At 39.5% G+C, this 15,884-nt stretch overlaps 1 protein-coding gene across 1 annotated transcript in view; it reads left to right on the top strand.

Moving 5' to 3' along the window:
• The window catches only part of LOC123516283, an 88,814-nt gene extending 73,484 nt beyond the window's left edge, over positions 1-15,330 (top strand). Inside the window, exons 7-8 of the mRNA XM_045275545.1 lie at positions 8,648-8,759; positions 10,346-15,330. Of these exons, the coding sequence (XP_045131480.1) occupies positions 8,648-8,759; positions 10,346-10,723 (490 nt within the window). The 3' untranslated portion in view covers positions 10,724-15,330. The remainder of the gene's footprint in view (positions 1-8,647; positions 8,760-10,345) is intronic.
• Positions 15,331-15,884: the final 554 nt, after the last annotated feature.

Genomic DNA, 15,884 nt, shown 5'->3' on the forward strand with positions numbered 1-15,884 from the left:
TCGTCTTCTTCAGTGAAAACAATTTTGAAGCTCTCATTCATTATTTCACTCTTTTCCTCTGCTGTTTAGTATGTCTTCCCTCCTTTAACTATTTTTTCTATTGTTTCCTTATTCTTCATCTTACTATTTATATACTTGTAGAAAAGCTTGAGTTCATCTTCACTTTCCTGCACCATATCTTTCTCAAAGTTTCTTCCTCTCTTCTTACTCAAACATATTCATTTCTAGCATCCTTATACTGCTGTCTGTTGCTTCTGTTTCTCTGCTTTTTGAGTTTGTTCCAAGCTTTATCTTTTTTCCTCCTAGCTTCTCTACATCTGCCATTGTGCCAGGTTTGTATATTCTTCTGAACTCTATAGATTGGTACGTATTTCCTCACTCCCTCGTTATACTTCTGTAGGAATAATTCATACTTTCCCTGTACTGTCTTGCCGTTCATAATTTTCCTCCATTCTATACCACCAAAAAATTCTCTAAACTTTTCAAAATTTGCTCATTAGTAATTTAACTTCTCCTTTTTTGTAGTCTTCCCTGCATCTTAGCACTTATCATTCCTGCATTTCTAATTATAATGTTACACAGTCACTTCTTCCCATTGGACTCTGATATTGAATGATAGGAAGGGGCTCCAGCTTCTTTGTGAATACTAGGTCAAGCAATGATGGTTCTTCTTCGCCCTTTTACTGTGTTGATTCTTTCACCCTCTGATCCAATGTATTCAATTGTATTCACCATTGACTATCTAATACATTGTTATTAGGTTCACACATTCTTTTCTATCTTGTAAGGTTGGCAGTCCCATTTCCTTCAGTCGTTCTTCATATGTGAGGTCCTCTAGTTCCAGCACCATCTTTGTAGCAATCTTTTGTATCCTTTCCAATTTCCTTATATCATTTTTAGAGCTCGGAGACCACACCACTGCTGCATATTCCACCCTTGGATGTATCATGCTTGTGATGATTATTTCATCATATCTTTCTCCATGTAATGAAATGCCACTCTTATATTAGTCAACATTTTATATGATAGTTCAAATATCTTGCATATGTGTTTTTCGGTTCTCAGATTTTCCTGTATAATCACTTCTGGATCTTTTTTTCTCTTTAGTCTTCATTATTTGTTCTTCTCCCATCAGATAGTTCCATACTGGTCCTCTTTTACTCTTTCCTAGTTCCATTATGTGACATTTCTTGGCATTTAAATCCAATTTCCACTTCCTGCTCCATTCATAGATCTTGTTTATATCTTCCTGCAATTGCAGACAGTCCTCTCTGGTTTTGATAACTCGTAGCAGTTTTGCATCATCAGCAAATAAATTTATATAACTGTTTAACCCAATGTGAATGTCATGTACATAAATTTGAAACATAATGGGGGCTAACACTGACCCTTATGGCACTCCACTAGTTACATTACCCCAAGATGAGTATGTATCTCTGATCACAGTTCTCATTTCCCTATCCTTCAAATAATCTCTTGTCCATTCTAGCAAAGTTCCTCGCAGTCCTCCTATGCTCTCTAGTTTCCAAAGTAGTCTTCCATGAGGGACTTTATCAAATGCTTTTTTGATATCCAGATGTACTGTGTCCACCCATCCATCTCTGTTTTCAAGTCCTGCAATGACTCTCGAGTAGAAGCTTAATAAGTTTGATACACATTACCTCCCTGTCCTGAACCCAAATTGTTTGTTTGATATGATTTGCTTCTCTTCTAGAAATTTAATCCATTTTTTTCTTTGATAATTATTTCACATAATTTCCCCAAGACACTTATAAGTGACACTGGTATGTAGTTTAGTGGTTCAGTTGCCTCTCTTCCTTTGAATATTGGAATTATGTTGGCCACTCCATTCTAGTGGAACTTTCCCTTCATTTATTGAACTTCTAATTATTTCCCAAATTGGATCCAGTAGTTGTTCTTTACATTCTTTTAACACCCAACCTAATACACCATCTGGCCCCATTGCTTTTCTGACATCCAACTTTTCCAATAATCTTCCAATATCCTCTTTGTGCACTGCGATCTCCTGTAATCCTTGGCAATGCATTGTGAAATCTTCTGCAGTGAATACCATTTTGAAGCTCTCATTCATTATTTCACACATTTCCTTTTCTGGTATGTCTTCCCTTCTTTAATTATTTTTTCAGTTGTTTCCTTGTTCCTTGTTTTGCCATTTATAAACTTGTAGAAAAGTTTGGATTCATCTTTGCTTTTATTCACTATATCTTTCTCAAAGTTTCCCTCTTCCTCTCTCCTTACTCTAATATATTCATTTCTTGCATCTTTGTCTGTTATAGTCATTTCCCAGTTTTATGAGTTTCTTCCACGCTTTATCTTTTGCCTTTTTAGCTTGTATGCATCTAGCATTGTACCAAGCATATATTTTTTTCTTAACTATAAACAGGTACAATTTTTTTTTACTCCATTATATTTCTGAAAGAATGTAGTGTCTTTTTGTACATGATATTACTCTACTCAATATCAGCAAAATAGATCCATAATTTTTCAGAATCCGCTCTTGCATAATTTAATCTTTCCTTTGCAGTCATCTCTGTAACTTATCCCATCTTCCTCCTGCATTTGCATCTCTAATGTCACATGATCACTTCTTCCCATAGGACTAAGATATTGTATGATTGGAGGGGACTCTGGTTTTTTGTGAATACTAGGTCAAGCAACGATGGTTCTTCTTCCCTCCTGTACCTTGTTGACTCCTCCACCCACTGATCCATTGTATTAATCATAGTCAACTGTAACACTTCTTCCCTCCACTGTTCAGCATTATCCATTACTTCCATCTCTCTCGAGTTTACATTTTTTTGCAGTTAAAGTCTCCAACTAAGAATTCTTTTTGGTAGAAACTTTAACTGGAGTGTGTGTGTGTGTGTGTATATATATATATATATATATATATATATATATATATATATATATATATATATATATATATATATATATATATATATGTATATATATACATTTTTACCTAGTTGTAGTTTTACAGGGCCTGGGCTTTATGCTCGTGTGGCCCCGTCTCCATATCTCCATATCTACACTTATCCAATTTTTCTTTAAAACTATGCACACTCGTTGCTGACACCACTTCTTCACTCAAACTGTTCCATGTCTCAAAACATCTTTGTGGGAAACTATGTTTTTTTACATCTCTCAGACATCTTCCCTTTCTCAGCTCTTTACTATGCGATCTTGTGCTTCGAATGTCATATTCTTCTCTCAGGATCAGTTTCTCATTATCCACTTGGTCCATTATGTTGATCAATTTATAAACATGTATCAGATCCCCTATCTCCCTTCTCTATTCCAGGCTTGGTAGATCCATAGCCTTTAGTCTCTCCTCATATGTCATCCCTTCAAATTCTGGAACCATTCTTGTAGCCATTTTTTGTAGTCTCTCCAACTTCCTTATGTGTTTCTTTTTATGAGGGGTCCACACTACTCCTGCATATTCCAATTTGGGTCTTATTATAATACTTATCAATTTCTTCATCCTTTCTTTGTCCATGTAGTGAAATGCTAATCCAATATTCCTTAGCAAATTATGTCTCTCTGAAAATTCTATCAATATGGCTTACCGGTTGATTGTTTTCTTCCATCGTCACTCCTAAGTCCTTTTCCTTTTTTACTTTCTCTAGTTCTACTCCATCTCCCATCTTATTGATTCCCATGGGTCGTCTTTCACTCTTTCCCATTTCCATGACATGGCTTTTGTCCACATTGAATTCCATTTCTCACTTTGTACTCCATTCCCAGATCTTAATTAGGTCTTCCTGCAGTATTTCACAATCCTCATTTTGCTTTATAACTCTGTGTGTGTGTGTGTGTGTGTGTGTGTGTGTGTGTGTGTGTGTGTGTGTGTGTGTGTGTGTGTGTGTGTGTGTGTGTGTGTGTGTATTTACCTAGTTGTATTTATCTAATTGTAGTTTTACAGGGCCTGGGCTTTATGCTCGTGTGGTCCCGTCTCCATATCTACACTTATCCAATTTTTCTTTAAAACTATGCACACTCTTTGCTGACACCACTTCCTCACTCAAACTGTTCCAAGTCTCAACACATCTTTATGGAAACTGAATTTTTTAACATCTCTCAGACATCGTCCCTTCCTTAGTTTCTTACTATGCGATCTTGTGCTTTTAAAGTCATATTCTTCTCTCAGGATCAGTTTCTCATTATCCACTTCATCCATTCCATTAATCAATTTATAAACTTGTATCAGATCCCCTCTCTCTCTTCTCTGCTCCAAGGTTGGTAGATCCATTGCCTTTAGTCTCTCCTCATATGCCATCCCTTTAAATTCTGGAACCATTCTTGTAGCCATTTTTTGTAGTCTCTAATTTTCTTATGTGTTTCTTTTTATGGGGAGTTCACACAACTCCTGCATATTCCAATCTAGGTCTTATTTTAGTACTTATCAATTTCTTCATCATTTCCTTGTCGATATAGTGTGTGTGTGTGTATTTACCTAGTTGTAGTTTTACAGGGCCTGGGCATTATGAGTCTGGTCACCCCACATGGAAGCCTTGTGGCTGATACCAACACTCATATTCTGAGTAGGGAGAAAGCCACCAGAAATTTTAGCAGTATAGCTGTGGCCAAACTCCACCACTGAAGAAAGTGGGATAGTATCACATACGCCTGATCCATGTGAGGGTAAGATGAGCTGGCCGCCAGGCATGTGAGCCATATGGCAAACACCAGCCTCAACATCCTGGAAAGGAGTCTGGCTGCCAGGCATGGAAGCTGTATGGCAGACGCCAGCCTCAACATCCTGGAAAGGAGTCTGGCTGCCAGGCATGGAAGCTATATGGCAGATGCCAGCCTCAACATCAAAGGTACCAGGAGCACTGGGCATTTCCTTATCTGTACTATGGATAAAACCACAGGAGGGGATAAGAGGCTGGCCGCCAGGTATGGCAGAGGCCACTATCAATATCCCGGATAGGAATCTGGCTGCCAGGCATGGGAGCTGTATGGCAAATACCGACCTCCATATCCTGGGTAGTGGGGCAGCTGCCAGTCCCATCCCCGTAAACAGTGCAAAAAGTACCAAGGTCACTGTGCACTGCCTTACCTGTCCCAGGAACCAGGAATCAACTGTTGTTGTTGGGCTGGCGGCGGACGCCGGTACTATCTCGACCTTGCGACCGGCGGTACCAGCTGGTCCCGCTTGCCCTAGCCTCTACATAGCACCAATCGTTCCCGGCTGGGAATCATCTGCCTGTGAAGCTGGGGTGTGGAAACCAGAGAAGGGGGAACTCTGGGAAGAGGAGAGAAAGAGGGAAAGCCAGCCCAATGTCTCCTCCATCTTACACATGCATTTATGCAGCTGCTGTGATGAGGGGGAAGACTTACACTTACCAAAAGAAGAAACCTTCCTCCTCTTGGTACGGTTTTTAGTACTCTCTAAAAGACATAGAAACTGGTTTTGGAACAAGGTCTTATGGCAATAGCAACGGGAAGCAAGGCCACAAAACACCTTGCTACATGACAGACACTCCCCATGAGGCTCCACTGTAAGTGGCGGGAGGGAGGAAGAACACTTCACACACTTACGTGGCATAATAACACACTTACAAACTCCTTGTAGAAGATAGAGAAGCCAAGGAGCAACAAAGGCAAACCCCACCTCTACCGAAAAGAAAAAAAAAAAAAAAAATGCCGGTGAAAAAGATAAGCTGAGGACTACAACATGTAAGCCCTGTGAGGCAAATGAGGGAATCAGCCTGATGGGTGATACTTGGGAGTTAGAAAATATGCTGGGTGTCTTAAAGAAAATGAGAAAGGGCACCTTAAGTATTTCTTTAATTTTTTTTTTTTTTGAGCTGTTAGACATGGTGCAAGTTTGTGTGAGAATGAGGCTTTAATCAATAATTAATAATTATGGGTAGTAGTATGTGTAATAACAAAGTAGCTTCTTTCTGTAATTTTCTTATTAATTCCATCTTTTAACTTACAATGAAGGCCACTTATTTATGCCTAACACCATTGGGGAACATAATTTAAGAGCTCTGAGGTATTGAAAAATGCACAAACTTGCTCACTGATACTGACTGGATAATACACAGTGTTCACTAGCACAAATTGGACTTGTTTACCACCGCCTACCACATCGGCATCACCATCCATTGGCCGTTTCAGGAAGTGTGTGAGGTGTGCATTGTTTGAATTAATTTATTGGCCATCTGGACTCAAATTATTAAATTATTAACTTGACACTGTCTGGATTAACCAGAATCAGGATGAACGAGGGTCGAGTGTATATTCATTCACATATTTAATTGTATGTTTGTATACTTTATGTATACCATGCTTGTATGCACTGCATTGTGGTAGGTGACTAGGTGTATTTCCCATGCTTGCTGGACTAACTTGGCATTCCCTGAGTTCAAGTGAGGTGCTGGATGGCTTCATAACGGACAGGCCGCTGCATCTCTCTGTTCGTCTTAGCCCTTTGTGCCTGTATCTTGGCCCATACAGTGATACATTACTGTACTCAAACTGTGTTTAGCTTACCCCTGGAGCTTTCTAGACTAATAATGTGCTACCAACCGTGCTACACAGATCACAAAACACCCCTAAGTGACCCACCATTGCATGCTGGAGAGGCAGGAGGGCTCTCAATGCCCAACATCTGCTCAGTTTCCTACTGTGTATCTGTCACTGAATCTAGCATTGTGTAAGTTTTGGTACATAGCTTGCTTTCAAGTTTGCTATAATCTGGTCAAGTAGTCAGAGCAGCAATATGGTATCAGATCACATGAACATAACTTCCACAGATTGGTGTCACTCTATTAACCCGTAAGAGGTCAGCACTGATTTACCTCTGAATACTCATCCAGGTCACCAAAAATTCCACTTTCTTTTTTTATTCCATAAAACTCAAAATGGGCATAGAAAAGTAAAAATAAGAGTTAAAGTTCGAAATTGCCATTTTTAATGTCCACCTGGAGCTTTAAATTTACCTCGCTTAGTGATGCTGCCAGACGTACAACTTCTGAATGAGACTTTTTTAATCGTTTTATCGATATTTTTCTCCTACGAGATATGTGTATAATGGTTACATATTCATAAATTAACCCATGTTTTATGAAATGAAAAATACAAAAAAATATTTGTAAATACTGTAAATATAATGTAAAAAATAATTTGCTCAGTTTACCACAATATATTGTTTATTTTTTCTTTCAGTATCTAAGCTTTTTAGTATTCCAGCAGGGTGTGATATTCTTCAAAACAAGGCTCAATGCATAGAGCTACATCACATTCATGACAGTAATACCAAATGTCGCTCCGTCTTTTTGGGGTCACGCTAATGCGGTAGGGAGGGGTGGGGGGAGGGGGATGACTAATCCATGTCAGAATGACGGGAAACTGTGCTGATATATGCTAGACACTTCAAAGAATATAAATCTTGAAGCTGGAGGGAATTTCAAACGCATGGAAACCGAGAAAGGGGCTTAACGATTTGCACGTGATTGACCACAGATAGTAAACAAAGACTCCACGTACATGTACGTGGTTGACCTCTTAAGGGTTAAGAGAGGAGAGTTGCCTGGGCCATTGTCTAAAAGAAATAAAGACAAGATTTTTGCTCTTCCATTAGTACTCCAAATCAGGAACAAGGTACTAATCGAACCACTCAAGGTTAAGTGCCGTTGACACCTAAGCTTTTTTTATTAGATATCCAGTGCAAGTTGAGCCTGGCCATATTATCGTTCTTATATTGTCTTTGCTTTTTGGCATGGTAGATGACTAGAATGACAATTTGCATGTTCCTGAGGCATTATAAATCAACATCACGGTTATTCTCTCTATTACACCTTTTAAACCCTTAGCACTCCTCTGATTATTGTGTATGTATGTGCACTTTGGCATTGTCTCCCAGTACAGGCCTGTCTTGTCTGCATTGAATACTTAGTTGACCATGTAACCTCCTTCCTCTATAACTTGTAAGTATGCTACCAGGCTGACGGCTGTAATCGAAGGATCTTCCTTCACTTCTCTTGCCAAGACCTTGCCAGTGCACGGAGACATCATCCTTGGTGCCCCAGAGCCTGGTTTTCTAGCTGGTACCACACCAAGATGGAGGTTCTCTGCTGCAGTTTTTAGCTTGTGTTTAATTTTGCCGCTACGCGTATGACAGACCAGCCTTCGACTAGGAGGGCAAAGGCCCAGGTTTTATCTTGAAGAGACGGCTGTGCATGACCCATAATAATGAATGTGGTGTGTCTGGTAGCACGTCAAAGTTAGCGTGCAAGTAGCAAATAGAGGAACTCAGGAGCAGTGTAACAGAAACCCTCTCTGTAGAAATGCTTGAGGTGCACTGAAGCCTGGTGTGGTAAGGAACAATGAAGAGAGGTGGGCTCTAGCCAACTAACATCATCACTAGCTCCACCCACTTTGCTGGTGGCAGGAACGCGAATAAGCTCTAAACGGATATTCATGTGTGTACTTTTTTTATTGTGGTGAAAATGTATACATATTATTTTGCGGCTACTGTATATTGTGAAAATTAAATGTGTAAAAGAAGGAGCATTAGTAAAAAATAGTTGGGATTTTCAGAGCCTGAAAATGTGAATGTGTTGAGCACAGATAAAAGTTCAAATAAAATTGAAGATGAATATTGCAGGGTATTCAACTGGTGCATCCTGGCCTCCTTGGCAGAGCAGCGTGGTTCTGCAGCTTCCTGGGCTTTATTGGATTCCCTCTGTGGTGACAAGACCAAGCTCTACTCCAACAAGGTCTGATCCTATGATCTTTTGCTTTCTTTACCAAGCCTAAGTTTGCTCACAATATACTTTATAACATGTGTATGAAAGAACGTAGACTGTCATTTCATAAAAGAAGGAAATACGCAGTTGTAGATACTGTGCGCGGAAGTACTGAGTGTGGAAAGTACCGTGCACAGCAATTGCAAAAATGTCAGGTGGTACATAGTGCGCCTTGCATAAGTACACAACACAGCACACGCAAGGCAACAGTCATTTGTGACGTAGCGTAGCTATGCCCACATCCCCCCGCTCGCCCAGGAGATTTTGGTATCTATTAACCGCGCTATGTACTGCACCTGTGTCAAATTTTAATTTTGAATTACGGTAATTTGAAATTACATCAGGTATCTTTGATGTGAATATACATTGTCCATATTTTTGCATCGTTTGTTCTTCAAATAGTTCATACTTGATAGCCTTCAGTCTGATAATGTAAGCAGCTAAAGCAAAAGTGTGTATGACAAAAATTTTGTGAATAGAGGCAGATATAAGTAAGATTTTTTTTTTTTTTTTTTTTTACACGTAGGGAAGAGGGCCAGCCAAGGGCAAAAAAAAAACAGTTAGAAAAAGGCCCACTTGAGCGCTGGCTCTCCAAACAATTCAAATACAATTCAATACAGATGCAGGGAGGGAGTTCCAGAGTTTACCAGTGAAAGGGATGAATGATTGAGTGTAATGGTTAACTCTTGCATTAGAGAGTTGGACAGAATAGGGATGAGAGGAAGAAGAAAGCCTTGTGCAGCGTGGCCGCAGGAGGAGGGGAGACATGCAGTTAACAAGATCAGTAGAACAGTTACCATGAAAATAGCGATAAAATATAGAAAGGGATGCAACATTTCGGCGGTGAGAAAGAGACTAAAGACAGTTAGTCAGAGGAGGGGAGTTGATGAGACGAAGAGCTTTCGATTCCACCCTATCAAGCAAAGCTGTGTGACTGGAACCCCCCCAAACATGCGAAGAGTACTCCATACAGGGACGGATAAGGCCCTTATACTGAGTAAGCAGTTAAAGGGGCGAGAAAAACTGTCAGAGACGCCTCAGAACACCTAATTTCATAGAAGCTGTTTTAGCAAGAGATGAGATGTGAAGTTTCCAGTTAAGATTATGAGCAAAGGACAGACCGAGGATATTCATTGTGGAAGAGGGAGACAGTTGAGTGTCATTGAAGAAGAGGGGATAGTTGTCTGGAAGGTTGTGTCGAGTTGACAGATGGAGGAATTGAGTTTTTGAGGCATTGAAAACTACTAGATTTTCTCTGCCCCAATCGGAAATCTTAGAAAGATCAGAAGTCAGGCGTTCTGTGGCGTCCCTGCGTGATCTGTTGATTTCCTGAAGGGTTGGACGTCTCTGAAAGAACATGGAAAGATGTAGGGTCGTATCATCAGCCACTTCTTTTGCATAAGGAGCTGGAGTAGCAGAGGCATGCAAAAACTTTTAAAATTTTAGAATTGTTGTCATACTGAATGATAACAGCACAAGTACAGAACCTTATTATTATATTATGTTAGCAATACCTTTGTTTTGAAGATTAAGCTTAACATAAATTTACTTTGCAGGTGTTTCAAGCTATTCATCGCCGTCCTTTACTGAAGTGCCATGGAAAGCAGACCAGTGATATACCATCCAAGTGCCTATGCTGGAGTAAGCACTGTCCTGATACAAAACAGAATGGTATTTCCCAACCTCCAACTAACAGCATTCCTAAGGATCCAAGAAATCCTGTACCACAAGGCCATCACTGGGGGGTGTGGACTGAGGTGCTGGAAGGTGTGTGTTCATGCTGCCATCTACGGTTGTCCACTGAGGCTTTAGTGAGTGAGGGTGGCATCACAGTGTTTTCCTGCAGCCATGCCTTTCATACTATATGTCTTTCTCACCGCGGATATCAGTGTGTTTGTTGTGCTCAACATCAACCGTCCAAAGCAGCTTACTGATGCATTACTTGAGTGTGCCTTGTCATCTAGTATAGTACAGACTCACAATCTCTTATTGAAAAATCTGAGTATCAGACACTTTTCAGATTTCAGATTTTTTTGGATTTGAAATGGAAGGTTTTATGCATAGGTTTTAACATTTTATAGATAAAACATTACAAGGGACCAAATGGATCAGTGGCAAAATATTTTGCTCATGGCCATAATGCTGCAAGTTTGTGCCTCAATCCCAGCAGTTGCTTGGTGAGAGAAGAAATGTTTTTTTTTTGTCACCTTAGCTGTGTTACATTGCCTTAGATGCCCTAGCTCAGGGATTCTTGAAGCCATCAAATAAATAATTGAAAAAGATAAAGTATTAAGTAAAACTTTAAATATAAACTGGCTCTAATTGAGCTAAACACATGAAAATATTCCTTTATTCTCAGTACCAATTGCCATGACCATTTAATTTTATTGACCACAATATAATGGGTCCTGGCAATCTTAACAATAAGGAAGACAGTGCTATGATGGCATTTGTTCAAGAAAGCCTCAGTAATTGTGAGACTGGAAGAAATATATGAAGATCAGAAGCATCTGCCACATAAGAGAAGGCTGCACTAGTATTTAGAACAGCTGTCACTCCTGAGAGAAAGAAGACAGATACAAGAATGGTTAGGTGATGGGATCTATGGCTAGTGAGAATTAAATCACTGCTTCTTTTCTTGGTTCCTTGTAAACTGCTAGGTGACAAAGTGACAGCTCTTACTAGTACTATTGAAGCCTTCACCGTCCTTGTGATCATTGCTTTTGATCTTCCCATCTTCCTATCAGTATTACAGGTTGGATTTCCCAAATCTGGAATTCCATAATCCGGAAATTTTATAATCCAGCATGATTTTAATTTGCGGAAATAATTTAAACTTCCCAGAAAAATGCAAGTTTGCTGTAACAGCAGTGCATGTGTTTTTCTGTTTCCTTCTGCATGCTTATTTACTTGTACAGCTAACATACATTAAATTAAAATTATATTACAAGTATAATACAGGCTGACTAACATTATGCAGGTTGTTTTAGGATACTTATTTAAGGACCACCTGTAGTCCAGAATTTTCTGTAATACAGTAAGCCTTGGGTCTAACGGTTGCCGGATTTGGAAGGTTCAGCCTCTACAATTATTGAGTCCCTCTCAAACAAATGCCATCACAACACTGCTCTTCATTGTCCTTGCTCTGGAAGCTTAAAAAATGTGTATTGTGTAAATACAGTGTAAGAGTGGTAGCCTATCTAATTTCTAATGTAATAATGTATTTCTCTCTCTCTCTCTCTCTCTCTCTCTCTCTCTCTCTCTCTCTCTCTCTCTCTCTCTCTCTCTCTCTCTCTCTCTCTCTCTCTCTCTCTCTCTCTCTCTCTCTCTCTCTCTCTCTCTCTCTCTCTCTCTCTCTCTCTCTCTCTCTCTCTCTCTCTCTCTCTCTCTCTCTCTCTCTCTCTCTCTCTCTCCATTCCTTTCTCTTGTCCTTTGTGAGGACTGCAAGGTCTGTTGTGGCCTGTTTCTCTCTGTAACCCTATATAACTGATGAAAGAGAGAGAGAGAGAGAGAGAGAGAGAGAGAGAGAGAGAGAGAGAGAGAGAGAGAGAGAAATATGTAGAGAGGAGGATAAGAGGGCAGGGAATGTACTAGGGATGTTAGAAATATAACCATGCCCTTATAATCTCCCTTCCCTGTTTGAAAGATATGGGATTAAGGGAAGGATGGAGGGATAAGGAGGACAAGGGAGGGACCATAAGAAAGAAAATGTGATACAGGTTTTGACAATGAGACTTTTTTTTTGGGGGTAGAGGGTGGAGAGTAGGATAGGTTATGTACATGATAGGTGGGGACAGGGATAATGGGGAGTAGCAACAGAATCTCTAGGACAATATACAAAGGTTTTAGCCTAAGCAGACAATATGGGATCCCTCAACAACAATTAGAATATAATGTAAATATGATGCCTACAGAGGCATCATCATATTCAAAGGGTTAAGCAGACAAAGCAAGTTAGTTTTTTTTATTTTTTTATTTTTTATGAATCAGACTACACCAAAGTTTTATAAGCTATAAAGTCCTTCAGATGAATTGTAAGTATAAGTTTTGTTAAATTTAGAGGAACAGTTTTTCCTTTCCTTTAGAAAAATATGTAAAATTGAAGGTTAGAGTTTTGCATATTTTGACAACAGTTTTCCTTTGATTTTCTTGAGAGCTTGTCATAAAACACTTTGATGGTTTTCTACAAAATACTATAACAATTCATAATTTTACTTTTGATGTTGAAAAAAATCCAAAACTTCTCTTCATCCAGATTTTTCTCTTATTTAGGTTAGAAAACGAATACTCTTAATCAAAATTCAGACTCATATTTTTTTGGGTATTTTAATTCCCTTTCTAATGATACTACAGTCATCAAAATCAGACAATAAATGGTAGAGAAATACACCTCAATAATGCAATAAGTTAGTCTTGAGGTATGAAGCTTTCAAGTTTAAAGGGATACTCGCATATATTTCATCCACATATTGCTAAATAATATTGAAAATTTTAGGTGCCAAGTATTACTGTTGGCACACCCTGAAATAAGAACTTGTGTTTATTACTTTGGTGCTTTAGTAATACTTAGAATAATACCGTAATTCCTCATAGGCTGTGCGTTATGTCATGCTTGACTTACGGAGTGCATATATCAAAGCCAGAACACGGTAGACGCTTCCAGAGTTCAGACGTGTGGCCACTTGTCAGCAGCTGTTTGATGGAGTTAGTGTTTGTTTTGGTGTGCTTCCACATGATAGGTTTCTGGGGTTGCTCTATCTGCACTGTGGCCACTTAAGGGGTCATAAAGGACATAGTAGCCTTGTGTATATTTTTCCTCTCAACAAGATATGCACAGAGCTTAATAGTGTAGTGTGCAAAGACAGTTAGTGTGGTGTCACCCACAGGCAATTGTTTGGTTGCCGGCCTCTCATTTACTCTGCTAAATCCCTCTCCAGAGTGGTATGCATTATTGGAATTTACTTTTATTTTCCTTTTGGATTTATATATCCTGCCCCGTTTTGTACTATGTCTTTTACAACATAGCCGTCAATCAACCATTCGGTTGTCATGCCAGTTATCATCTCTTTCCCAGAGGTTGATATTTGCTGGTCATCAGCTGTTTTTCATGATAGCGAACAAGCAACTTAAACACTCCTCTACAGGTCCGGCTATGGCAGGCCCAGCCACCTAGCAAGGTTGTGTTTTTCACTTGGTAGCGGAGATGATCTTCCTCCATATGATTCTGTCTCTTCTCGGCCTCTGGAGTAGGAGAATAGTTCTGTACTTCAGTAGTGAACGGTATTTTACCAGTCTTAGTTACAGTTTGGTTAAGGAGAAGGTGAGCAGGTACTCAGTGTTTTTGAGGGATAGTGACACCAGTGGTGATGGAGAGGCCAATGTGAATAATGTAATCCACCTTTTCTATCACAGGGGTGGTCACAGAGACTTGATAAGTATTTATAAAATGATGAATAACCTGGATAAAGTGGATGGTGACTTTTTAAACCTGGAAACAAGGACTACAAGGGGACATGGGAAGAAATTGAAGAAGGTGCAGTGTATAAGAGACATTAAGAAGTACAGTTTTCCTCATAGAGCTGTGGACACCTGGAATAGATTAGACATAGACATCGTAAATGCAGTCAGTGTTCACAGTTTCAAAACTAAGCCAGACGAAACAAGGTATAAAGACAGGTCAATATGACCTTACTCCCCTCCCGTAAATTACAACTAGGTAAATACAACTAGGTAAATACATGATGCGTCTGGTGGGGCTGTGTACCCAACTATGCGTATGCTCGCCTCAGGCTTCACATGTTCCTTATTTTGATCTTGCTGCAGCAGGTGGCTTGTGATCACTCCAGAGCCATTGATTTCCAAGTTAATGTGGGATCATCTACTAGTTGAACAGGGGTTTTACTATGCTTTCATGTCCTTGCAGACTAACACGTATGTTTGTTGGGTGTATCTGTGAACAGCTTTTGATGTTAATAATACTAATGGTCCCGTGTTACAGAGGCTTTGGCCAAGGATACCAAGGGTTATTTACACATGGTTCCTGATGATAGATGAGCCAGACTGATGAATTAAGGGTTCCAGCTTCTCTCTCAGCCCACAGAGTTGCAGGTTGGAGAACAAGTTAGCTCAAACTTCTTTATTAGGAAAGGCACTCAATGGACTCCCATGTCAATTCAAGCATCCTGCCATGATGTTAGCCTCTAAAATTCAATGATGACCTTTGCATGTTCTTGCCAATGTTTTAATTACTTGACTCTGATGAGGAATGATCTCCTTACTGATAACCTTAGACCTAAGTCTTTCTAGAAAAGTGTTGAGCATAAGAACATGACAGGTGATATATTGTTTGAAACTAACATTGTTGTCATGATTCAACAGTTTATGCAGAAATATAGTAATCCAGAGAGGTTTAAGGTGAAGCAGATCCTCATGTTTTTCAGCAAGAGTTTAGAGGTCCCTGGGAACAACCCTAACCGTGAGGAGGGTTTCTGGGAGAGGGGAGGCACTTGATGAGACTTCTATAATGCAAAGCAAGTTACCTGTTGACAGTGTTTGTCTTGCTCATTCCCCAGTACTGAGAGTAAGGTCCAAGTTGATATCTGTCCCAGGTACATTTACCTTGGTTAACAGCCCAGAGATTTATTGAGGGGATAAGTTTAAGTATTGCCTTGTTTTCTGGGGGAAATTACCCAGTGTTTCTTGAGTGCTAAACATTGTTCAGGTCAAGGATTTTTTTTCACATTTTTCCCTCGCAAGCTCTATTTCCACCACCCTTCCATTTTTCTGTCTGGGACATACAAGCAGTTCATGCAGCCATAGAATTTTTTTTATTTAGCAAAATAATGTTGAGAGACCTGCAGGTGCTTCATCAGGTTTCTTTTCTAGATTGAAAGGAAATGGAAGTATGAGTTTCTTCCTTAATTTGATATGCTTGTATGAGTATGTGGAATGTTATCATTTTAAGATGGAAACTCTTAAAGCTATCTTAACATGGAATACAGAAAAGTCTTTTTGTTGTTCCAAGTATGTGAGCTGGATCATTTCTGGTTTAAAAAATTTATGGAATGGATTATTATGGCAGTTTGCTCACTTACT

The sequence above is a fragment of the Portunus trituberculatus genome, chromosome 40 (assembly GCF_017591435.1).
Source record: "Portunus trituberculatus isolate SZX2019 chromosome 40, ASM1759143v1, whole genome shotgun sequence".
Lineage (NCBI taxonomy): Eukaryota > Metazoa > Arthropoda > Malacostraca > Decapoda > Portunidae > Portunus > Portunus trituberculatus.